The 25,711-nt window shown below is 38.9% G+C and overlaps 1 protein-coding gene across 3 annotated transcripts in view; it reads left to right on the forward strand.

The window, feature by feature from the left end:
- The window catches only part of STRA6 (signaling receptor and transporter of retinol STRA6), a 585,684-nt gene that overhangs the window by 518,490 nt on the left and 41,483 nt on the right, over window positions 1–25,711 (forward strand). For all 3 annotated transcript variants that reach the window (XM_044077758.1, XM_044077760.1, XM_044077759.1), the window contains exon 17: window positions 11,330–11,470. In XM_044077758.1, the coding sequence (XP_043933693.1) occupies window positions 11,330–11,470 (141 nt within the window). The remainder of the gene's footprint in view (window positions 1–11,329; window positions 11,471–25,711) is intronic.

A 25,711-nucleotide genomic window follows, 5' to 3' on the forward strand; every position in this document is an offset into this window, starting at 1 on the left:
TGATGAAAACTATTTGTTCCCTTCCGTCCCCTCCCAAACCTAGAGACACTTAACTCTTTGGACTAATCTAGACTTTGCTGTCATTTGCTAGGGATGCAAATTGTAAAGTAGCACCTTGGACATTGAACCCAAACATAATATTAATCTGCACACAAACTTTATATTAACTTGCACACACTTTGATTTAATGTGTAGTATATTATGTATTACCTGATGAAAACTAAGAATTTGTTGGCTTTAGCTTCTTATCAGCTCTGAATTTAAAACAGCCATAGCTCATCAAAGCATTGAGTTTTAAATGCAAGTTTTCTTCACATCAGGGAAATTCTGCAGGGAGCATTGTGTGATCTTGCATGGTCCAACCCCCCCCCCCCCAACTTATATAAACAAATTCAAGTTTGTGCAACAGTGGGAAAGGAGAGATAACTTGCAGTTATAAAAAAATCATTATTTCAAAGAGTTACATCTCTGATAATTTGTCTGCCAATCACTAGACAAGTTTCCATATTTGCCTGTTTTCAGCAGTTGCTTTACTTAATCATTGTGATAAAAAAATTACTCTATACTGCATATACTTGCAACTTTTCAGTTCTGTGATGTTCTACTCCCTAAGTGTGGTTTCACATTGAAAATTGCTGCTGCAGGTTGTGCTATTTAGGGCTTATTGCTCTTACATGGAGGTTGTGTGATCATGCATGCCAACGATTTACTGTGTGTGAGTGTTTTTTGTTTCCTTTGGGGTTGGGCACACTGCAGTCAGTGCAGAGAGCTTTTTTTGTGTAAAACACTGTGTTGCATTTGTCATGCTGCCGAGCCCTTAGATGTTTTTTATATACATATATATATATGTATGTGTATATATATATATATATATATATATATATATATATATATATATATATATATATATATATATATATATATATATTATATATATATTATATATATATAGATAGATATCAAGCTTCATATCACTATAGTAGTGAGTGGCACTCTAAATGATGATCACTAATGTGCAATTCCAGGGTTGTGCAGGAAAGTCTCAAATTGTGCTGTCTCAGAAATCCTCTTTTCCCTCAAGATAGTGCAATCACTGAGCTGGCATGTATGTGAGTATTATAAATAGTGTTATATATATATATATATATATATATATATATATATATATATATATATATATATATATAGAGAGAGAGAGAGATATTGTGTCATATCAAAAACTAATATTGCAAACTTATTTAATGGAGGGGGGACCCCCTGCACCCCTCACATCCTTCCAACTTCTATATATCAACTCTGGGATTGTACAACCACAGGAAAATGGCAAATTCTCATTTTTGATATTTTCAGTTTTCAGTGGACCCCATATATGTCTATCTATATCATTATATACATATACGTGTGTGGGGGGGGGGGGTATGTGTGTGCATGGGCCTTGGACAGAATGCCAACACCCAGGAGATCAATGTCAGAAGGACATGATCTAGGCATTGGCCCAGAGTGGAGTAAACCAACAGCAATTATTTTTGCAGGGGACAAGCCTCCCTGCACCCCCTACTAATTATGTATACTAACTCTGAGATCACACAATACCCATGGGAAAGGAAATATTCCCTTACCTTGGGATTGGCAATCTTTCACACCTATTGACCACCTGTATGCATCAACCAAATAATGTTCATGATCTGGGTATCTAATTCTGTCATTTTAACAGGATGTCTGAGACATACACACACACACATATATATATATATATATATATATATATATATATATATATATATATATGTGTGTGTGTATAAATATATATCTATATGGGTCTACTTCAAAACATTGAAATCGCAGAACATTGAAACTCAAAGCATTGAGACCATAACATCAAAAACCCAAAACAACAAATACTCAGAACACTGAAAGTGTGCATCATAGCATAGAAAACTACAACACACATGTAATCCCATCCACCTACAACAATACCAAAGTAAGAAACACACTTTTTACTAAGTTTCTGCAGGGGGCATATATACCAACTCCTAGATCACACTATAGTGGAAAAAAGTTAATTTCCTAATCCCACTGTAACGTGATCACCATACAGAATGTAAACATATGAATGTGTTGTTTTCATGGAAGTTAAGTTAGTGTTCTGAGAAGTGCTGGGAAAATGAGTAGGGCAAAAAGTATTTATTTTGCCAATCTGTATGTGTTTTTCAGCTATACAGGTTACGTGATTAAGACATTTATGTTTACATTCTGTATGGTGATCGCGATACAGTGAAGTTAGGAAATTAAGTTTTTTCCACTGTAGTGCAATCGTGGAGTTGGTATATTAAATTTATGGGGGAATGGGGGCAGAAATGTAGTAAAAAGTGTGTTTGTTAGTTTGGTGGTGTTATAGGTGGAGGGGATGTTATTTACATGTACATTGTAGTTTTCAATCTTATGATGCAAAGTTTCAGTGTTCTGAGGTTTTGTTGTTTTGGGTTTTCAGTGTTATGGTCTCAGTGTTTTGAGGTTCAATGTTATGAGATTTCAATGTTTTGAAGTAGACCCATATGTGTGTGTGTGTGTGTGTGTGTGTGTGTGTGTGTGTGTGTGTGTGTGTGTGTATATATATATATATATATATATATCAAATTATACAGACGCAAGTGTGTGTGCGCGTGTACATTATATTACATTATATTATACTGTATTATAAATATTAAACGTTGAAAAGATTAACCACAAAAGTAGAAAAAAAGTTTGAGTTCACAATGGTCAACACTTTCCAACATATGATCCTTCAAAATATAACAAAAACATGACAAACAGTCTCAATAGTACTACACAATAAAATCATTACTAATCACTGCCAAAAAAAAACTTAATAAATCCTCATAAAAATGCAAATACAATGATTTTCATGTGGGGAGCTGCACCCTCACACCTCTTTCGTACATACACCAACTCCATGATCACACAACCTCCATGTAAAAGCAATCAACCCTAAATAGCACAACCTATCCCAATCAAAATTTCAACATTCACATGTTCAACCAAAACTGTACATTCACTTCAAGGGTGATCATTTGAATTTTATATATATATATATATATATATATATATATATATATATATATATATATATTGATTTGTGTGTAATTGGCAGGGTTTATTGGTGACATGTTGTGGTCAATGCTCTTTGACTCCATGCTAGTTCAGATTTAGTTTTATTAAGTATCCTCTATATATATATATATATATATATATATATATATATATATATATATATATATAAAATTATAAAATTAAAATTTATAAATGTATATGCAAAAGGGTGCTATGATCCATCTTCTTTGTGAGGCAGTCTCCTTAATCTTTGAATATACTGTCTTGTATGAGACCTTTACATGTGGGTGTCACAAAAGGCAAAGAGCATGTACTTGTGCACACTGTCAGACATTATTTCATACAAAATCTGTGTCATACTTTTAATCTTGCTATTAGCCTATCATTGATAGTGGGATTCCATCAATTAGTTAACTGCACATTTCCTTGTCAGATTCACACATTTCAGTGTGAAACTGTTCATTTACCCTCCACCTTAAGTATGTCATGTAGTACCATCATTCCAGTATCTGAAAGGGAACCTCAATCCATGGTTAGGGTCTATATTAGTTTGCTGAAATGATATACACGCAAACACCTATTCAGCAACCTGTAATCAGCGAAAATTGCATCAGCAATTCATTGAATTTACTAAGGGCAATGAAATAGTTGCCCAAAGCTTTTAGTTGAATCTAACCCACTCAAGTGGGGGGGGGGTTTCATCCCCACACACCCCCAACTATATATATCACTTCCAAAATTGCACTACAGTGGAGAAAAGGGAAAAGTTCTGTGGTTGTCTGTTGTGCTTTGGGCAACTATTTTTGTTGCTCTTAGTGAATTCGGCAAATCACTGAAGCGATTTTCGATGATTACAGGTCACTGAATAGATGTTCACTGGAATACCATTTCATCTACCTAATATAGACCTCATGGTTACTTATCTCCAAAACATCATACTATAAAACCAAAACAGATTTCTGTGTGAAAAGGCAAAGTAACACAAAACATAAATCATACATATAGAATAATATCATGCTGAACTGCCGCACAGAGTAATGTATTGGAGAAACCCACTAACAATAAGTTTTCGTGTTCTGTGAGCACATTCCTATAAAATGTTCATAACAGTTATTTGTGCCACATAACTAGCATTTTTACAATATTACATCAGGTGGTTTAACAGCAGGAGTTAAATGATCTTCTACCATACCTTTCTACGTTTTACCTCTACAGTTATGGATGAAGCAAAAGATGATTAGGGAATAGGACCCACATCAGAGACTCTTTTTAAATGCTAGTACTATTAACTCAGAATTCTTAAAATAATTTCCTATTTTAGGCTGGGTGGAGAAAATGTTTGAGAACAAATTAGTTCCACAAATTTGGATAATTGAGAGGTATGTATTGTGTTTATGAAAGCAGCCTTTGTCATTTTTGTAGGGAAGTACCCTTCTGATGTTGGTGTACAAATTGTGTAAGACCAGTAGCTAAAGATTAATTATAGTTCTGTGTAGAGATCAAAGTACCAGTAACACATGGCTGACATAGTGCACATTAAAAATCATACATGTTAAGACTTTCTGATTTTAGCTTACAAAGCATGAGTGCCACTCGAATTTAAAAATGGACATCTCCATTTAGTGGGTATGTGCTGCATTGTTTGGGATTTACTGTCATCTCCAAAATGTGTCATCCAATCTCTCAGACTAATATGTTCATTTACAAGCTATGCACTGTTCCCTTCTTAGAGTGTTCTTGCAATAGTATTTTCCAAAATTTCAAAATGCCTTCTTTGTTGTATTCAGTTTTATAAAAATTTCCTCCCAAAACACAGCAAAGAGCAAGGAATCAGTCAAGACAGACACCAAAATGTAGCATTGATGCTTTATTATAATAAAGTTAAGCACTTTCAGCCTTCCTAAATACAGGACTTCATCAGAACTAAATAAATCACCATTATTACACATTTAAATATCAGAAATAGCAAATAATCACATCCAAGCCCCAACTAGCATTCTTAAAGGCATACTACTAATATTTAAAATATATTTGAAATATGTTTAAAATATATAAAATATATTTGAAATACATCAGTTACTTATTTCAGTAAAGAAATCAATGGACGGAGACAAATGTTTCAAACAAACCCATAAATAGTGAATACATAAGCAAATAAAGAGGATTTAATAATTATATATATATAATTAATGTTTAGCTGATCTTAACTTAAGTACACTGCTTATTGAGATGTCATTCAAACTAGGTAACATATCTGCATTTAAGTTAAATTACCGCTGCAATTCTCTCTGCTCAGTGTTTCCCATGGACCATCACATGGGTTTTCTGGAATTTGTTCCAACACAGCAAATTTAAAATTTTTGTGGCCTGGACACACACCCAAATGCTTATATAGTGCATTATTTTCATTGCCTCTTTTAATGTCATAGTTGTTGTTTGTCTTTCAGCTTTTCTCGGTAAGGGGTCGCCACAGTGGATCTCCGGTCCGCTAATGATTGGCAGTAGATTTTTACGAAACGCTGAGGTGCCAGCTCGACGCCCAACCTTCAATGAAGGCACGCCCATTTACGCACGCATGTCTTTCAAACGCTACCCAACCGCGGGGAGGATATGCAGACTTCACACAGAAGGCACTCCCAAGCCCAGCTGAGAATCGAATGAGATAACCTCTTGCTGTGAGGTAAAAATGCTACCGCCGTACGATGTCATAGTAGTGTTCATAAATATACTTAGCTAGTGTTCTTTCAGTTTTGCCAGTATAAAAAGCGTTTGAAACATTTGTCTCTCTCCATTGATTTTTTATTGAATTAAGGCAACTGATATATTTTAAATATATTTTATATATTTTAAACACATTTAAAATATATTTTAAATAGTAGTAGTATGCCTTTACGAATGCTGGTTGGGGCTTGTGGTCTGATTATTTGCTATTTGTTATGTTAGGATATTTAAATTAGATTGGTTCTTAGTCTTTTAATCAATTGGTTTTAAGATTTTATTAGATGGTTAGCATCACATGATCTTATTTCTGATATTTAAATGTGTGATCATGCTGATTTATTTAGTTCTGATGAAGTCCTGTATTTAGGATGGATGAATGTTCTTAATTTTGTTATAATAAAGCATCGATGCTATGTTCAGGCATCCATCTCTACTGATTTCTTGCTCCTTGCTATGTTCTGGGCAGAACTTTTTATCAGTTTTATTTCTGCTTGACTGGCTTTTGTGGTTTATAGTTTTCTTTGTTATATTCTCTGGTAACATTGGATGTGATGGTGTACAGACCATCTTTACTCAGGCAGGAAGGCGAGGGGGAAGCAACTGAAATTAAAATGCATTCCCTACAACTATGTATCACGCACTTTAAAAAATAACATGAGACCATTACTACTTTGGAGAAAGAACCTATTTTTCTAAGAGAGTCCTGAATTTGAAAAATGTGCTTGAACGAGAAAAGCTGTTTTTAATACCTGGAGAAAGCATAGTGCCTTAGAATAATTCTGCTTGTGGCTTTTTCAAGTAGAGTAAGTTCACAGATGCCATGTGGCTTTTTCAAGTAATGTAAGTTCATAGATGCAAGTCCTTTTCTAAACATGGGATATATAGGCAAGACTTGCAGTATAAATGGGAATTTTTAGTGTTTAATATTAGGAATGTAACATACATTGCCAGATGTGATCTGTGACAGTTTCTATGTGGAAAAGACTGGGCAGAGACTGTTAAAGCACATTTATAAGCACATATGTGCTATTAAATCCAAAAACATAAATAATGCCATTTATAAGCATTCCATTGTCTATGGTAATAAGAAGAAAAATCATATTTTTTGCAGTGGGAGTTACTAAATTAGATAAAGTCAGGGACACTGACAGAATTTTAGAATAAAAGAATCTGTGCTGGCAATTAAATGCTATACACTTTCCTGCCATCAGTGATGATACAAGCCTGAGAAGTGCCTTAAAAATTAGATGATTTATCATTTCAACGTGTTGTTTTTATTCCTGTAACATGATTGCTGCACTGTTTTTAATTATATTCTCCAAACATGATTGATGGCAATGAAGTATTTAGATTAAATATGAAATTATATGTGCTTTTAATTTTATGTGCTCATTAATCTGTGCTTTTGAAAGGTGTTGTGTGTCTAAAGGTACTTAAGGAAGAAGTTATAACTTCTTTAGTATTTTGATGATGTCATCTATATGGTGGGAATAAAGTGCTGAATTGTTTTCATAAATAAATATTTGTGAGGTTTTCCGGATTCCAGAATGAGTTTTTTGTCTATATTCGTAAGTTGTATTTGAAAAGAGAGATATACCACAGATAAGGGCAACTAAGTAAGAATATTTTCTCATCTTTAACTGTAGAATGAAACAAAGGCAGAAATAGTCATTGTTTACTATCTCTTCTGTGAAACAAAATTGTAAGTATTATCATTGTGTTCATTGAAATGTGGAGCGGGTGCAAGTCCAATTGGGGGTATTTAAAGGAGATTGTATCATCTTATTAGAACTTGATAGTTCAGTCATGTGATTAATTGCATGCATAAGAAAGTACATATTAGGAGGAGTAATTGTGTTGCTAGTGTATGTTTGTATGAGCGGTTCCCCACTAAGCCTGGCTGGGAAAGTTACAGGAGCAATATATCTATATACAGTAAACTCTCAGCCGGAACTCAAGCAACCAGCACTCGGCACTCTCAAGCAGCCAGCAAAAAAATCAAGAAATACAGTACAATTTTCATGTATTGTACTTTCTGCCCCCCCCCCCCCCCCACACACACACACACACACACACGCACACACACAGGAACATCCCTTACGTTTTTAAGAGTTTGAGAGTTTTAAAAAGGAAGATAGGAATAAATTCCCTCTCTCCCCAACTTGAGAACAAGTAAAGCCAAACATATAGTAGGGTATAGTATTAGTCAGGCCTATTTTTAATAGTAACTTTCAAGCAACCAGAAACTACAGTTATCCGGCATCTACCAATCCCCATGGGTGCTGGTTAACTGAGAGTTTACTGTATGTTTAGGTAGCAATACTCTTTTTGATGTGAGAAAAATGTTGTGATAATTTCAGTAATGTGAACTCTAACCAAGTGTTTAATCTAACAAAGCAAGCAGCTAGCTCTATGATAAAATCCTGACTATGACAGTGGTAAAATGAGTTTAGTTAACAGCTCAAATGGAACTGCCCAGCAGGGGAAGATAAATAATAATGAGGCACTGCTGGGAGTGAAATCTGGACAAAGCCAAAAATGATGGTGGAACAAAGGCATAAGAGCAGGGATATTTTTGTAAATATTATTCCAATTCACTTAAAAAGTTAATGGAAGAAGAAGCTTTGCATCAATATACATTCTCTGAAGAATAAGAAGTATGAAGGTCTGAAGTCTGACATTACTGACTGACTGTAGTCCTCTGTGATTTACCAAAAAAACAAAATATTTAGGAGAGATGGGGAAAGAATATTTGGCAACATCAGAACAGGGGTATGGCATCTGGCGTACTTGAAATTTGCTGGGAGATTGACTGACTGACTGACTGACAAGCACCAGTGGTGATGCTAAGGCTGAGACAGAGCTAGTGCTGAAGTAGCTAGCTGGACAAATGAGGACACACCATCACCACATGAGTGTTTTTTTTCCAGCACAATTACACACCCATCTAGATGACATAAGCCCATCATGACACAGGGAAGTAGGACTTAAAGAAAAAAACCATTTCTCCACAGTTTTAACAGCCCCTGCCTCTCTCTCCCCAGTTACAAATGCCTTTATATCTCTTTGGCTGTCTGCCCTTCTAATCCATAGTTTTTTTTATCCCCTCCCCTGGCACATAAGTTTTACTGTCCCGGCCATCAATGGCCCACATCCACATGGGGTCCACCAGCTAGTCTCCTGCCCCCCCTCAGACCTATACAAAATTGCTGGGGCTGGTTGTGGATCCTAAGAGTGTACCAGAAGCTCAGCTGTCCTTGCCTCCATTCGGGGGGGATCTTTTACATGCCCTATCCTCTTCCCTTTCCCCACCTCCTCACTTGTTTACCATGCCTGAAGATAACTCTCATCTATGGACTACACCTCCCCTCTCAGGAACATTATCAATAAGTGCTCTCCCACCCAGAATGGTTATGCCCATCTCTCCCTGCTGCTTAGTCAGTTACTCAAGCCATTAATCAAACCCACGATGGTTGGGCCACAGTCCGGATTTTATCTTTCTATACCATTGTAGCAGGCTTTTCATCCAGAGTTCTGAGATATACCCAGTTACCAGACATATCCAGGGTACTCCCCCAAAGTGTGTGAAGAGAGCAGGAGCTATTAGGAAAGCCATGGATCTGTAGTCAGTAATAGTTGGAGAAAAAATAAAAAAAGAGTTAAATTAAATAAGTAGATGAGCTTTAGCTATAATACATGTATGAAACATGACCTATGAGGCACTTGGGAATTGCTATTTAACTGTAGCCTCCAAACAGGCTTCAGCAACAGTCATCCCTCTGCTCAAAGGAGAGACACCTACATACCCTGGTAACTACAGGCCCATAAGTCTCACAAGTCTCATATGCAAAGCCCTGGAAAGAATTATCATGGAAATAATCAGTAATGACATAGGAAACCTCCAGACACTGGACTCAACCCAGTTTGGTTTTGTCAAGGGCAGGTCATGCCTACTGAACCTGGAGGACTTCTTTGAGAAGGTCGCCAAGCAATGGATAATGGCAAAATGGTTCACACTGCCTACCTTGACTTGGCCAAGGCATTTGACACAAAACCCACTGCTGACAAACTCAAGAGGTTTGGTATAAATCCTTGTCACCCAGTGGATAGCTAGCTGGCTCACAGAGAGGACTCAAGAAATTAGAAAACTGGGAAGTCCACTTCTACAAAGAGGCAAGTCACAAGTGGAGTCCATCAGGGATCAGTTCCAGGACTGTTCCTTTTTGGCATTTACTTCTCTGAAGTTAAGGGCAATGTCAAGGGCCACTGGTTGACTACATTTGCAGATGATTGCAAATTAGAAGCAGTCATACAACCCCCCACTTGCACACATGTTCTCCAGGAAGGGCTGACACACACACAAATAAGTTATGTTAGACCCATGAACTAAAACTAAATGCCAAGAAATGCACAACAAAATCCTTTGGGAGGTCATCCACAATGGTAATATCATATTGTCAACACACCCCTAATAGTTGCCCAGTAGTAAGTGACCTGGGGATACTCAGTAATCTAGCATTTGGCCATCAAGTGTCTACAGCAGTGAGAAAATCATTCAATGTTGTGCAACTTATAAACAAAGGTATGGCATCTAGGACCAAAGATGTCATTGTTCCACTGTATTCAACATTTGTCAGACCTATCATTGAATGCAATCTCCCCTTTGGTATGTACCTAACCAGGTACATCCAACAACTGGAACTCCTTCGGTGGTTCCTCCCTAAATGAATACAGGGTGTAAGTAACATGTCCTATGCAGACTGTCTCAAGGCCCTTTCCCTAAATACTGTCCTCTACAGGCTGTTGAGGGGAGATCTATGCCTGGCATACAAGGCACTGTTAGACCCCACTTTGATGGACCTCCTGCATATCTGCAGAACAAACAGTACCAGAATTACCCATTCTAAAATACTTAAAATGTTGTCTGTGATATAAATAGGGCATGCTGGAAAGACAGGTATGCATCCCAGAGACTACCCCTTCTCTGGAACAGACTCCACATCCATATGAAGCAGGCTTCCACCATAACCCAGTTCAAGTGTAACTTGGACATTTGGAAGTAGAACAGGAATTTCATCCCTGGTTTGACAGCTATGTCTCTAATGGACACAGGCAGCCTGTAAATGATTCATCTCCTAGGCCCCTGCTTTTAAATGTTTCATCTTCCAAGCCACTGCTTACACTTATCAAGAGTACCAGAACTTGTCAGAGATTTTGGGATGTGCGACTAGGATTAAAAAGGACTTTGCGGGTATTAACCTAGTATGCACCTATGAAACTATGAATTCTCCACAGAGAAATGAATCGGTATAAAAGTTGCATCAGCATACGTTGTCAATATAAAAAGAGCCCTTTCTAAGCGGTCTTTTTTTCTCACATTGCAGGCCAATGAAAAGTGATTGAGATAAATTACTCATAATGTTACAAATGCATTGCTTTAACAGAATTGGCTCAACAATCTGAATCTCTTCTTATGGTGTCTTTTTTTTTTTTACAGGCTATAACTGCTACTCTCAATACTTGAGGCTTGAAGCATGCCATCTGCATCCAGTATTAAGAGCCTTCTGTTTCCTCCTAATCCACACTTCTTGTAGACCTGGGCAAAGTACAAAACAATTGCCAACAAACATGGAAGAAGGTTAGTTATCTGCTGTACTCTATTATCTTATCAAGACTTGAACCCCAATAAAGTTGTAAAATTTGCTCCTTAATCAAACCTATTTTAAAAAAGAAAAAGGTATTGTACCTGTGAGTATACAAGTATGGATAAAAAATAAGTGCTTGAAACTTGGATTAGCTTCAGTAAATCTAACATTCACTCTGTATATGAATCTTGGTTTTAGTTTTGGACTTCTCTTTCACTACCAATTATTTCACATTGTGAAATCTTTAGGGATGATTACCCAAGTCCAGGATTAAGGGGATGAGAGCCGTGCTGTTTATAATTATTATTAAGAAGAATCACAATATGCTCAATAAGGAGTATATACAGATACTCACTACACAGCAATGTTGTTAACAGTTGTTCTTATTGCAAAGTGCTCTTCATAGTTCACTTAAAATATGTAAATCAATGTTTTTTTATATTTATGTGGTAATCATTCTTACAGTTGTTTTTCCTTCCACAATCTACTTCATTCTACAAAGTCTAAGTATTCTCAAAGCTTCATTCTAGTTCAAACAAAGAATAGCATCTGTTTCCCTACCATTGGGTACCAAGGTTATTCGTCTCCCAGTGCACTTCCTGACCCAAACTGACAACCCACAGCTTAAAGTTAAGGAGCAAAAAAAGGTCTTTTCAAGCTGGAGGACCATAAAAAACTCCTCCTGTTATGAAAAAGTAGTGAGCCGCCTTCTACAAGTGCACTTAAGCCATGACTGCAAATACTGTATTAATAATCATTTCTGAATGCCAGTACTGACATTACCGCACCTTCGGCATCTGCTGATCACACCCCTAAACACCTTGCTTCTGAGCCAGGTACTCATTTCACCATGCTTAATACATCACCTACTGTTTTCCTGTACCCACGTGATATTGTTTATGACAACGTATTTAAAACACCAAATCATTCTATAATTCAGACAGTAGATTAACTCCTAATATGTATACGGTTCATCTAAACCAATGCCTGACAAATCATCTGTGAGCTGATTATAAGCACAATATTATACACATTTCATACATTAACATACAATCAAGGATTTATAATCCATCCTTTCGCTCAGTACATAATGTTAGCACAAGTAATAAATGCTGTACTTCATTGTTGTGATTGTCTACTGCCTTGGGTCATGGCTGAAGTGAGTCTTAAGAAAAGCTCTCCTACCTGATTAACATAGTTTAAGAAATAAATAATTAGGTGTTTCTTCAGCTTGCTTTAGACACGTATAATCATGGTCCTGGCTACCCGATCACCACACCTTTTGATTTTGGGTTCCTCTTTGACAGTCTTTGACAACTTCATAAAAGTCTTTCTACTGGATTAATTCCATCTAAGCTGTGTGTGTACTCATAATCAAAATCTTACTTCATTAGCTCTTGCAGAACCTGCACAACTAGTCTCAAGCCCTATGAGACCTAACGCACTGTTTTGTATCAACATTGTTTGATTTAATCTAAAAACACACACAGGGCAAACAGGAAGCAAGAAAAATCCCCTCTGGTAACGGAAACTTATTGAATGAAGACAGGAATAATCCAAATGCAGTAACACTTTGAATCCACAAACAAATGATGAGTGCTTTTGTCCCGGAACGCCAGAACTTATCAGGTAAAACCAAAATGTAAAGTCTGCATTATAAAGGGCTTTGAAAAAAACGTCATATTCAATGATAGAAAAGACACACACCCTTAAAGACACACACCATACAGTACAGGAAAAACAAAATATAAATACATGGCTTATATATAAATATAAGATTAAACTATAGTATTTAAAAATCACTTGATTTTAAAAGACATATAATAATCAATCAAATTTAAAATGTATACTGCAAATACAGAATTATCTATCCAGGGCTTTTAGTATTAATAGGGAGCTGATAGAGATGTTTTCATTCAACATTTTAACATCATTGGCTGGTGTTTCCAGCACTATTACAGCCTCCATCCCTTGCAGACAATGAATTAACCATTCTTCACAGGATTCCTGTATTTCTATGGCAGTACCTGCATTAAAGGACTGGTTATCAGCTTCTATTAATTTGGATCATGGACAAACGACTAGAATAGAAACTGGTAACACTAATTTACAGTCTCTTTTTGAAGAGTTTGATTATTACCTCTCAAAAATAAAACGTTTACAATTAGACAATGCCTATTTTTCTGAGTGCATTAAGGAAAAGCTTGTACCAAAAGGATTACGCATGTGGCATTACCCTAATGGTTTGCAAGCTGGTTCCACTTTGTTTAAAGAACTGACTGCTTTATTTGACCAACATAGAATAGAATATATGAAAGTTATAATTAAACATAATGAAGCTTTTATTAATGAACTTATTGAAACTGTTACTGATTTAAATAAGATTTGCAGTCATATTCAATATAATGATTTTAAATATGAGCATACATGTATTTTCAAAAGCAGTGATGAATTGTGTTCTAATATAAAAGTATGAAAGGTGAAAAAATTAACCAGAGATAAAATTGATTATAGCAGGGGTATAACATACCCTAACCCCCCCACCCTCACAGGAATGGGACACTAAATTTACTGGTCAAAATGAGATCATTATGAATAATTCCCAAGCTCATTGTTCCAATAATAACTCGGAGGAAGTTTTTTTAGAACAAGCAGAATTTCCTCCCCTGAGAAGCTCCGAACGTCTGAAGAACAGAGTTCCCCCACAGGACAATCATTGGGGAGACAGTCACACATCTTCATACTACCCCTACAACTAGTGGGGGAGGGGAGGGAAATTGAATAGGAGAGGGAGGAATTTTTACAACCACACCATGAACAACAGGAATTGATTGACTGTAACTTTCCTGGACAGTCTGAAGTAGTAGTTATTGATCCCACTGACACTAATCATGACCATATTTTACCCCCTTACAACATTATAACCAATTCCTTAGCTGATTTTAAAGTTTATAATTTTTCTAATGTTTGTATGAATACTGTACATTGTGATATCTTCGCCAAGGGCTTTATTTTTATACCTCAGCAGAGCTGTAATGTAGCCAATACCTGGATGGACTTACACTCACAAGCTTAACTTCAGAGTTCTGTTTCAGAACTCTTTTTCTAACCATTTTGTTTAATCCCCTTGCTATTTCTAGCACTTATAACCCTCCATTACATCCCATGATTCCATTATTTGAAAGAATTTGTTATGAGTGTGACATCCATAACCTTTCCTCTAGGGATAGGGGGAAGATGGTATTCCATACCCAGGAGAGCTTAACTACCAATGAAATAAGGGATGTTTTGGACAAAATTAGGATTATAAAACCAGACAAAGGGGGAGTTGGTATTTTAATGAATCTGGATGATTATAACAACAAGATGGCTTAAGTAAAGTCTTCCATTAATGAATTGAACATTGCTTATACAAAAATAAGAAATGAATTACAGGACCTTTTCATAGAAGGCTCCAGTTCCACTGAGGTTTTAAATTACCTTTTGGTTTCACACCCAAAAATGTCAGTGATGTTTGGACTACCCAAACTACACAAGAATTTGCTGCAACCACCCATGCGCCCCATAGTAGATGCAAAAGGATCCATCACACACTCCTTGGCTAACCATTTAGACCATAAGTTAAAACATTTGCTCTTTAATGAAACTCACAAATGTAAAGATTCCTGGAGTTTTTTTGGGCACTGTTAACAAAATTCTCTTCAAGGATACATACATTTTCCTGACCATTGATATAAAAGATCTTTGCTCGATAATTCCTCATGACATTGGTCTGGATTGGTTCAGTGAGTTTCTTTATGCTAAGAATGTTGATCATTTTGATGTGTTGTTGTACACCCATCTTATGGAAATTGTATTGAAGAACAATTTTATTCTTTTTAACAATTAGATCTTTTTACAATAAGAAGGAGTGGCTATGGGGTCGGCCTGTGGTGGCTTGTATGCTAATGTAGTTGTGACACAATGGGAAAAGAAATTTCTTTTTCCTTCTGGGTTCCATAGTTTTATTGAATATTATACCCGCTATCTTGATGACATATTTATTTTATGGGATGGAACTGATTCATTGATTAATGAATTTATGGTGTTTATTAACTCCACGACAGAATTTTTACAGCTTACCCACACATATGATTTAGATGAGATCGCCTTTCTTTATCTTTTTTGGTAAAGGATTACCACAACAAAATATTTATATATAAAATCTTTAGAAAAGAGACTTACTTGAATTCTTTACTACATTATTAAGTTCCCACCCTTTAAAGCAAAAGAAAGCCATAGTGAACGGACAGTTTGTCTGTGCTGCATGAATGGTGTCAAATATAGATGATTTTCTTACTGAATGTGACACCCTTAAGAACATGTTTTTGAAAAGAGGGTATCCCATCAGATTTGTTACTGAGATTTTACTTGAGGATGTTGATAACAGGGAAAGGTACTTTTATCTACCCCTGTTAGAACATGAAGCCTTTCAGAATTCCAGTATCGGTACCACTATACAGGGTGACATCCCAAATACCAAGGATTACAAAACTTCCTTAGTAACTGTCTTTTCCTATGACAGCATTGAAATAAGACACATTTTGAACAAGAATTGGTCCATCCTAAGACAGGATAAGGTTATTAGAAATTTCATTGATACATTTCCAACTATAGTGTATAAAAAGGGTTGGAACTTGAAAAATATTTTTGAAACCAGAGTGCATTAAAATGCAGAGCTGGTTTCATGAACAAATGTGGAATGTGTCACTTTTGTAAGTTCATTAAGGAAGGTGACAAATTCACCATTAATAATATTAATATTAAAATTCACCATAGATATAATTGCAACTCTGAAATGGTTATTTATTGTGCTTTGTGCAACCAGTGGTGTTGTTATTATATCAGAAAAAACAATATAAAGTTAAAAAATTGCATCTCTATGAGATAAAAACAAAAAAGTTAACTAATGCCCTCAGTAAACATATACTAGAAAATGAGGGACATATGTTTCATTTCTTCATTATTGATAATGTAAAAGCAGAAATCAGAGGTGGTGTCTGGTCTATTCTTTTAGAGAAAAGGGAGCTATACTGGCAGTTGCATTTAGATGCAGGTAACTGGCCAGGGTTGAATGAAAACATCTCTATCAGCTCCCTATTAAGACTAAAAGCCCTGGACAGATAATTCTGTATTTGCAGTATACATTTTAAATTTGATTGATTATTATATGTCTTTTAAAATCAACTGATTTTTAAATATTGTACTTTAATCTTATATTTATATAAAAGCCATGTATTTATATTTTATTTTTCCTGTACTGTATGGTGTGTATGGTGAAAGATATGCTCTAGAGAGAAGAGGAATGAAGCTCAGCTGGACAAAGACAGAATGTATGTGTGTGAATGAGAGGGAGGATAGAGGATTGGTGAGGATGCCGGGAGTAGAGGTGGCGAAGGTGGATGAGTTTAAATACTTGGGATCAGTAGTTCAGAGTAATGATGAGTGTGGAAGAGGGATGAAGATAAGAGTACAGGCAGGATGGAGTGGGTGGAGAAGAGTGTCAGGAGTGATTTGTGACAGACTGGTACCAGTAAGAGTGAAAGGGGAAGGTCTACAAGAGGGTAGTAAGACCAGCTATGTTATATATGCACAGTGGTGCAGCAGTTAACATTGTCTCCTCACAGCAAGAGGTTCTCCAGTTCGATTCTCGGCTGGGGTGCCTTCTGTGTGGAGTTTGCATGTTCTCCCTGTGTTCGCATGGGTTTCCTCCGGGTACTCCGGTTTCCTCCCACATTCCAAAGACATGCATCTGGAGCGTTTCTCCCCGGGCCTCCGCTGAAAACAGGCTCTGTGGAACCTAGTCGGACATTCCCGGTCAACAAATGTTAAATAAAAAATAAATAAAATATGGGTTGGAGACAGTGACATTGACAAAAAGGCAGGAGTTTGAGCGGGATGTGGCAGAGTTAAGATTTGCACTGGGTGTGACAAGGGTGGACAAGTACCAGTAAGAGTGAAAGGGAAGGTCTACAAGAGGGTAGTGAGACCAGCTATGTTATATGGGTTGGAGACAGTGGACATTGACAAAAAGGCAGGAGTTTGAGCAGGATGTGGCAGAGTTGAGATTTGCACTGGGTGTGACGAGGGTGGACAGGATTTGGAATAAGTATATTAGAGGGTCAGCCCAGGTTGGAAGGTTTGGAGACAAAGCCAAAGAGGCAAGATTACATTGGTTTGGACGTGCTGAGGAGGGATGCGGAGTATATTGGGAAAAAGATGCTAAGGATGAAGCTACCAGGTAACAGGAAAAGAGGAAGGCCTAAGATAAGGTTTATGAATGTGGTGAGAGAGGACATGCAAGTGGTTGGTGTGACAGAGCAAGATGCAGAGGACAGGAAGAAATGGAAACAGATGATCCGCTGTGGCAACCCCTAACAGGAACAGCCGAAAGAAGATGATGATGATGTACTGTATGGTGTGTCTTTAAGGGGGTGTGTCTTTTCTATCATTGAATATGACATTTTTTCAAAGCCTTTATAATGCAGACTTTACATTTTTTATCTGATGATGTTCTGATGTTCTGGGATGAAAGCACTCATCATTTGTTTGTGGATTCTAATAAAAAATTATTACTGCATTTGGATTATTCCTGTCTTCATTCAACAAGTTTCCTTTACCAGAGGGGATTTTTCTTGCTTCCTGTTCGCCTGTGTGTTTTTGGCCAGTTTAAACTTGTGCTTCTACCTTTTTGATTTCATCTCAACTAACATCCCCAATAACTGCTTAAATATTAACATCCTCCCTAATACTGTTCAGAGTCCAGTCATATGTCACTGCTCTGTCAGAAGCCTACATCTCATTGATTATCAATAATGGCCACTTGTTTCTATATTCCGCAGATGTCATTCTAAACTGCTGCTAACTCTGGTTGATCTATTCCCTTTCTGTGACATCTTTAAAATTAATACAGCACTGTCCAAATTCTCAGAAACATTTTTTCTACATGCAAAACTGCATTTGCTCTATAATGTATTGAAGACCAAGTATCATCTCCTACTCTGTGCTCATAACCTAAAATGACTAAGGAGAGCTACAGACAGTCAGATGATCTGAAGAACCACCGGACCTCCCTCTTCATTATAACTTCTTCAACGTAAAAAATCTGTCAAAAAGCCTAACAGAATCAGTAGAACACAAAAACAGAGCATATCTTTGTAGCTAATTCTAAAACATACTGGTTAAAGATGAAATACCTTTTGTGTCACTTTAAACAAGCCTCAATCTCACCACCCACTGATTGAAGCAAATTTCCATTGCCTATCATGCGCTGACAGTACTGATGCATTTAAAACATTGTTTTGACATCAATCTCTGTGACATCCCTTGTCTAGATTTGCTCTGACTTTGCATATGCAGATTTTTAACATCTTTAATGAATTATCATGTAAGATATAGGCAAACATACATTTATATAAAAAATAAGCTATGTTAACATGTTCACTCCTACAAATGTTATACATCCTACAAATGTTATACATCAGGTGCAGTCTTGTATACAGATACCATCAATCCAGCATTATATTAATTGTTCAATTTCTGCCTTCTCTTAAACTTCACTCCTTCTCCGAAACATTATTCTGCGTATTGTTCCCACCATCACCATCATCATCATCAACAACCTCTTTTTTCCCCATTTTCTGCATGGAGACAAGGTGTTGTGTCAACTGTAGCCATCCCTCTCTATTCAATGCCACTCTCTTACCTTCTTCATGTGTGACTGTCACAAGTCTTTTCTCACACAATTTATCCAACTCTTTGCTGGATGCCATTACTGACTTCATCCTGTCTCTCCAAATCTTCTTCACCAGATTGTCTTCTACTTTCCTGCACACATGCCCAAATCACTAAGCTTTCATCTTTGACATTTTCTGCAATTGGAGCTACTTTGGCTTCTGCTCTTATATCCTCATTTCTTTGACTGTCCCACAGTGTGTATCCTACCACCCATTTCAGGCACTTCATCTACAATCACCTCTAGCATCCTCAACTGCTCTGATTTACTGTCCATGTTTCTTTATCATACAGTAGTACTGGTCGCACCACTGTTTTATACACACAAACTTTCAGCTTATTTGGCATTCTTCTATCATACACTAAACCTGACATTCTCTGCCAGTTGGCTGCAGCCTCTTTGATTCTAGCATTAACCTCATTCAGACTCCCCGTCTCCTCAATCACCCCTCCAAGATACTTGAAGCTGTTAACCTGTTCCACTATTTTCCCTTCTATATCAGTTCTCACCTTCTTTTGATTTCCCCCATTGTTTGCTATGACAACTGTCTTGTCTGTACTCTGTATCACCACTTAGGTTCATAGGTTCATAGGTTCATACTAGGCTATCTGCCCGAGGGCATTTACAAGCCTAACCCATAGTTTTGTGGCTTACGCCACCCCTTTAGTATGGGGAACTATACCCATTATTCTGCTGTGCCTCTGTTGAGCAGTGACACTGAGGTAATCCCTGGGGTATATCTGCGATCTCCCATCCATTGGTCAAGATTTCTCTTGAACAAGGCCAGCGAGGTGCTCTGCCTCACATATACCGGGATTTTATTCCACAGCATAGGGAGTCTTTGGGTGATGAATCTATCCCTCCAGCACGCCCTATTAATAGCCGTGTCGAGGTTTAAGTCTCCCGCCCTTGTGGCTCTGACGGATCTAGATTTTTTGAGGTGAAGCATATTCATCAAATCTGGGTTTGACATGGCCTTGTATGTTAGGCAAAGGTCACCTCTGAGCAGCGGTTACTGAATAGAGCTGGAGTTCTTTCAGTCGGGCAGCATAGGACAGATGTTTGAGACCCTTTATCCTTTTGGTGAGGAACTTTTGTGGCCTCTCCAGCTGCTGCAAGTGTCGGGTCAGATACATTCCAAATGGGGCATTGTACTCAATCATTGGTCTGATGAGTGATGAGTATAGGGAGACTATGACCTCCTTTGATCTAGATGAGAATCCCTTCATAATAAGGTGGGCAATGTAGAAAGTCTTCCTAACTACTTTAGCTACATGGGTGTCGAATGACAGTCTACTATCAACCTGGGTCCCCAGGTCCCTGATAACTTCTTCTGTGCTCAGTGGATTGCCACCTATTTGGTAGCTAGGGGTAACCTTGTTTTTCCCAAGGGTATGACTATGCATTTTTGGCATTTAACTTTAGGCCATGGCTCTGGCACCAGTTATCCATTTCTGTGAGACCCTTCTGAAGGATATCTGTGTCAGATGTGTTTTCTACTATGGTGCCCAGTTTGCAGTCATCTGCAAACTTTGTCAGCCATAACCCTCCTGTGTTTGCTTGTACTGGAAAAGTAGATGTCAAACAAGAGTGGGTCCAGGACTGAGCCCTGTGGTACACCACTTGTGACAGGCTTTGAGTCTGACATGGCGCCAGCAACTCTGACCCTGTGGGTTCTGTCACTCAGCCAGTTTGCAACCCATCTTGTGATGTATGGGTTAACATTTAAGCTGATGAGTTTTTCAATGATACCTGAGTGGGGTATTGTATCGAAGGCCTTTGCCAGAGCGAGGTAGGCTGTATGGACTGCCTTTCCTCATCAATGGCTTTGGTGACTGTTTCAAAAGTCAACCAAGTTTAGAAGGCATGATCTGCCTTTGACAAAGCCAAACTGGGATGGATCCAAAGTCTGCAAATTCCTATGTCTTTATTTATGAGCTCCATTATGATCCTCTCCATGGCTTTGCAGATAAGGCTTGTCAAGCTAATGGGCCGGTAATTTCCAGGGTCGGTGGAGGCACCGCCTTTGTGAAGTGGGACCACAGTTGCAGTGCGCCACTCCCTGGCACGTATCCAGAGGTAAGACTATGATTAAACAGCTGTCCTAGCTGTGGGTTTAATTCCTCATTGAGTTCATGGAGCACACAGCCGGGGACACCATCAGGTCCCATGGATGCTGTGTTTTTTGCTTTGGAGAGAGCAGTTCTCACTTGGGCGTTGGAGATGTTTGGTGGCTGCAAGCGCTTGGTATACATATCTCCTTTGGGGAGGGGAGAAGTTTGCACTGAACCTGTCAGCCAGTATGTTGGCAATGTCTGTAGGATCAGTAATCTTCACATCATTTTGAACTAGTTCTGAGCATATCTGGGAGATGTTCTTCATCTCACATTGCTGCAGTCCTTACACTTGGGTAGTCCGCTGTCCTCGGTCGGCCCGAATATCAAAGTATAAGGCTGACGTCAGTCAAGGCGCATTAGACTGACATCAGGACATCAGGGTACAAATGCGCATGACCGACGTCATATCCTCAGTCTTTTTTGCCGCATGGTCCGATGCAGAAGCAGCGTTGCAAGTGCCGGTTGGCGTTCTGAAATTTTTCGAATTCGGAGTTTCAGACCGAGTCAAAGTTGGCTAAGTACTCGCTGGGGAATATTTTAGTTTTTCTTGCCTCAGTGGTTTACCGGATGTCAGAAAAGTGAATAACTGTATTTCTTGTGGGAAACAGATACCGCATAGAGATTATCATACTTTGTGTATTCCTTGTTTAGGGCCTGAGCACGACGTTGCGGGGTGTCGCTTTTGTGCTAGATTCAATAAGCGCACTATTAAGAGAAGGTTAGATTGTGCCAGGTTAGTCTTCGGGAAGCGGTGCAATTATAATATGCCGTCGGATGCTCCGACGCCCGCTTCTTCGAAGAAGCGCAAGGACAAAGCAGCTAAGTCTAGGCAAGAAGAACCGTCCGTACCGGACGCCGGTACTTTAGAGGTGTAGGTGGAGCCGGGGGTTCCGCCGGAGGTTTCTCTGGAGTCCCAGGGGGAGACTTTGTTATTGCAGGATGTGGCCTCTCAGGAGGCAGGTCAGGCTGAAGGGGCCTCTCAGGTTACTGTACTCCCTTCCCTTCCTAGGGTGGTTAGGCCCTCTCCTTCTGTTGCCAAGGCTTCTCCCAGAGGCAGGCCAGGTTTAGCTTCAGTTGGTGTCACCCCTAGTTCTTCAGGTTCTGTGCCCAAGAAGCATATGCTTAAAATGGCAGAAGATTTGATTACTTTGATTAGAGGTTCTTTGCCCTCCTGATAAGAGACCTAGGGTGGAACCTGAGTTGGGGAGTTTTGAGCAGGCTTCGATGTTTCAGAGTCTTCGGCTGAAGACTTGCAGGAGTATTCTCCTTATTCTGATTCGGATGTGGATGATTCTACTCCTTCTGCTTCTCCTCCTGAAGATTTTTCTTTTCAGAGACTCTTCATTCCATGAGGGAGCATTTTAAGTGGGAAGGTCAGGACTTCTCTGATTCCAGGAAAAGGCTTAGGGAATTTTTGTTTTACCCCAGCATAGGCCTTTGGCTATACCTCCTGTTCTGGATGTTGTGGAAGATGTGTTTGCAGAGGCTTCTCTTAATCCTGATTCTTTGCCTCCTGCTCCTGTTAAGCCGGATAGGTATTACAGGGTGCCTGAAGCTCATAAGTATCTTTTAAGAGTCCTAGGGCGGACCCAGAAACTGTTAGTCAGGGGCCTAAGGGTGTTAAGGCTTCTGTTGTTAAAAATCCGGTTCCTCCAGATAAAGAGGCCAGGGCTTTGGATAGATGGGGAAAGAAAGTCTATACTTCTTCCACCCTAGCTATGAGGGCTTTGAATTGCCAGTTTCACATGTTGAAATACCAAAACTATCTACTTTCTCAATTGAAGTCTAAGGTAGATGCTCTGGAAGGTATTGAGTGTAAAGAGTTACAAGATTTAGTACATGTTTCTGAACAGGTGGGTAAGCATTCTTTGCAATGTGGTTTTGATGCTGTACAGGCCTCATCTAGGGTGGCTGCCACTGGGTCAGTTCTTCGCAGGCACGCCTGGCTGAGGGATCAGAATTTGTCTGACCATGTTAAGACAAGGATTTTAGATGCTCCTTTACAATCTGATGTGTTGTTTGGTTCACCTGTTGAGGCAGTCTTAAAGAAAATGGAAGACAAGGCTAAGTCTATGCAGACTGTTAAAGATTTTTTGCAGGTTCAGCCTCCGAAGTTTAGTAGAAATTGGCCTACCAAGGGGTGGACGTATCCTTCTTATCATTCCCAGTCTAGAGGTAGATCTAGACGTGGTAGGGGCAGAGCTCAGGGCTCTTTCAGGCCTAGAACAGGGAGTTCACCTGCACAGTCTTCGGGGGAGGGCAGGGGTCAGTCCTTTCGTAAACAGACCCAATGACCTACCTTTTCAGCTGCCAGAGCCTTCTCATCTGGCAGCACCTTTGGGAGGAAGATTGGCACTTTTCAAGGAAAATTGGAGTTTAATTACCCAGGACAGATGGGTATTGGATATCATACACCAAGGTTACAGGTTTTATTTCCATACCTTGCCTCCTTTCAAAGGCATGCCAGACGTTCCTCCTCAGCAAAGAATAGAGGCTCACAAACAAATTTCTCTGTTACTTCAAATAAGGGCCATACAGCCGGTCCCTCTGCCAGAAGTGGGCCTAGGATTTTATTCTCGCCTGTTCCTAGTACCAAAGAAGGGGAACACGTGGAGAACAATTTTGGATTTATCTATCCTCAACACTTATCTGGACATTCCCAAGTTCAAAATGTTGACGTTACAACAGCTTTTACCTCTGCTGGGCAAAGATCATTGGATGGTAACTTTGGATCTCAAGGAGGCTTACCTTCATGTTCCTATCAGACTGAGTTGCAGAAAGTATCTGCGTTTTCGGGCTGGGACTTCTCATTATCAGTTCTCTGCATTGCCCTTTGGCTTATCTACTGCGCCCAGAGTGTTCACGAAAGTTCTGGCTCCAGTGATAGCTTTCTTCAGGCTAAAAGGAATACAGATCTATCCTTATTTGGACGATTGCCTGATTCTGGCTCAAGGAAGGGACGAGCTTCTTCATCATTTGGAATATGTGATAGCAGTGCTAAGATGCCTGGGGTATTCTGTGAACGAAATAAAGTCCAGTCTAGTACCCTCTCAGGACATGTGCTTTCTGGGTGTAAGACTGAATACAGCATCCCAGATGGCCTATTTGACCCCGGACAAACAAAAGAATCTTTCCCTTTACTTTCATCAATTATCTCATCAGTCCAGGCTGACTGCAAGGACAGTCCTTCAAGCCTTGGGGTTCATGGCATCTTGTATTCTGGTGCTTCCCAATGCCAAACTGCATATGAGGAAGCTGCAATGGTATCTCAAAAACGTATGGACACAGCACTGCCAGGATCTGGACACTGTCATTCAAATAATACCTTGCATTCAAAAGGAATTTTTGTGGTGGGCTCAGGAATGTCACCTAAACAAGGGACTCTCTGTGACCCGGCCAGAGGCGAGTCAGATTCTAACGACAGATGCCTCAGACAAAGCTTGGGGAGCTCATCTAAATGGAAAGTGGATACAAGACACATGGCCTGCCAGACTGCAACATCTACATATCAACTTGAAGGAGATGTTAGCAGTCCAGTTTGCATTAATAGCTTTCAAGGATTTACTTTTTCCAGGGCAGGTGTTGATTCTAACAGACAACACAACTGTCATGTGGTACATCAACAAGCAAGGGGGAACACATTCTTATCCTCTATGCAGGCAAGCAATGATTTTGTGGGAGACTGCTCTCAGTTTACAGCTACATCTTCAGGCAAGGTTTCTGCCGGGAGCACAGAACTCCTTAGCAGATGTGTTGAGCAGAAGAATTATGGATCCCCACGAGTGGAAATTGGATCCTCATGTATTTCAGAAATTGACAGTGTCATGGGGAACTCCAGACATAGATCTGTTCGCTTCTCCACTAAACCACCAGCTGCCAAAGTTTTGCACGAAAAGGTTTCATCCCACAGCTTGGAAAGTGGATGCTCTTTCTTTCAATTGGAGCAATCTTCATGTGTATGCCTTTCCACCTCTGCCTCTCCTCCCAAAGGTACTTCTAAAGGTCAGACAGGACAAGCCAAGGATGATTTTAATAGCTCCAGATTGGCCTCGACAGCACTGGTACCCATTACTGAGAAGTCTGGTACGGGAGCCTCCATGGCCTTTGCCTTCGATTCCACACCTGTTGTCTCAGGAGGACAGTCATTTACTCAATCTCAAGCTTCACTCTCTTCACCTAACAGCCTGGCATATTCTGTTTTGAACCATAGAAGGTCTCAACTTCCACAGCAAGTTTTGAATGTTATTTTGGAAGCTAGAAGGCCTAGTACAAGGAAAGTGTACACAGATAAATGGAAGAGGTTTTTATTTTGGAGTGCAGCAAAGGATTTTGATGTTTCTGAG

This window comes from Protopterus annectens, chromosome 7.part0, assembly GCF_019279795.1.
Source record: "Protopterus annectens isolate FY-2018-M chromosome 7.part0, PAN1.0, whole genome shotgun sequence".
NCBI classification, from domain to species: domain Eukaryota; kingdom Metazoa; phylum Chordata; order Ceratodontiformes; family Protopteridae; genus Protopterus; species Protopterus annectens.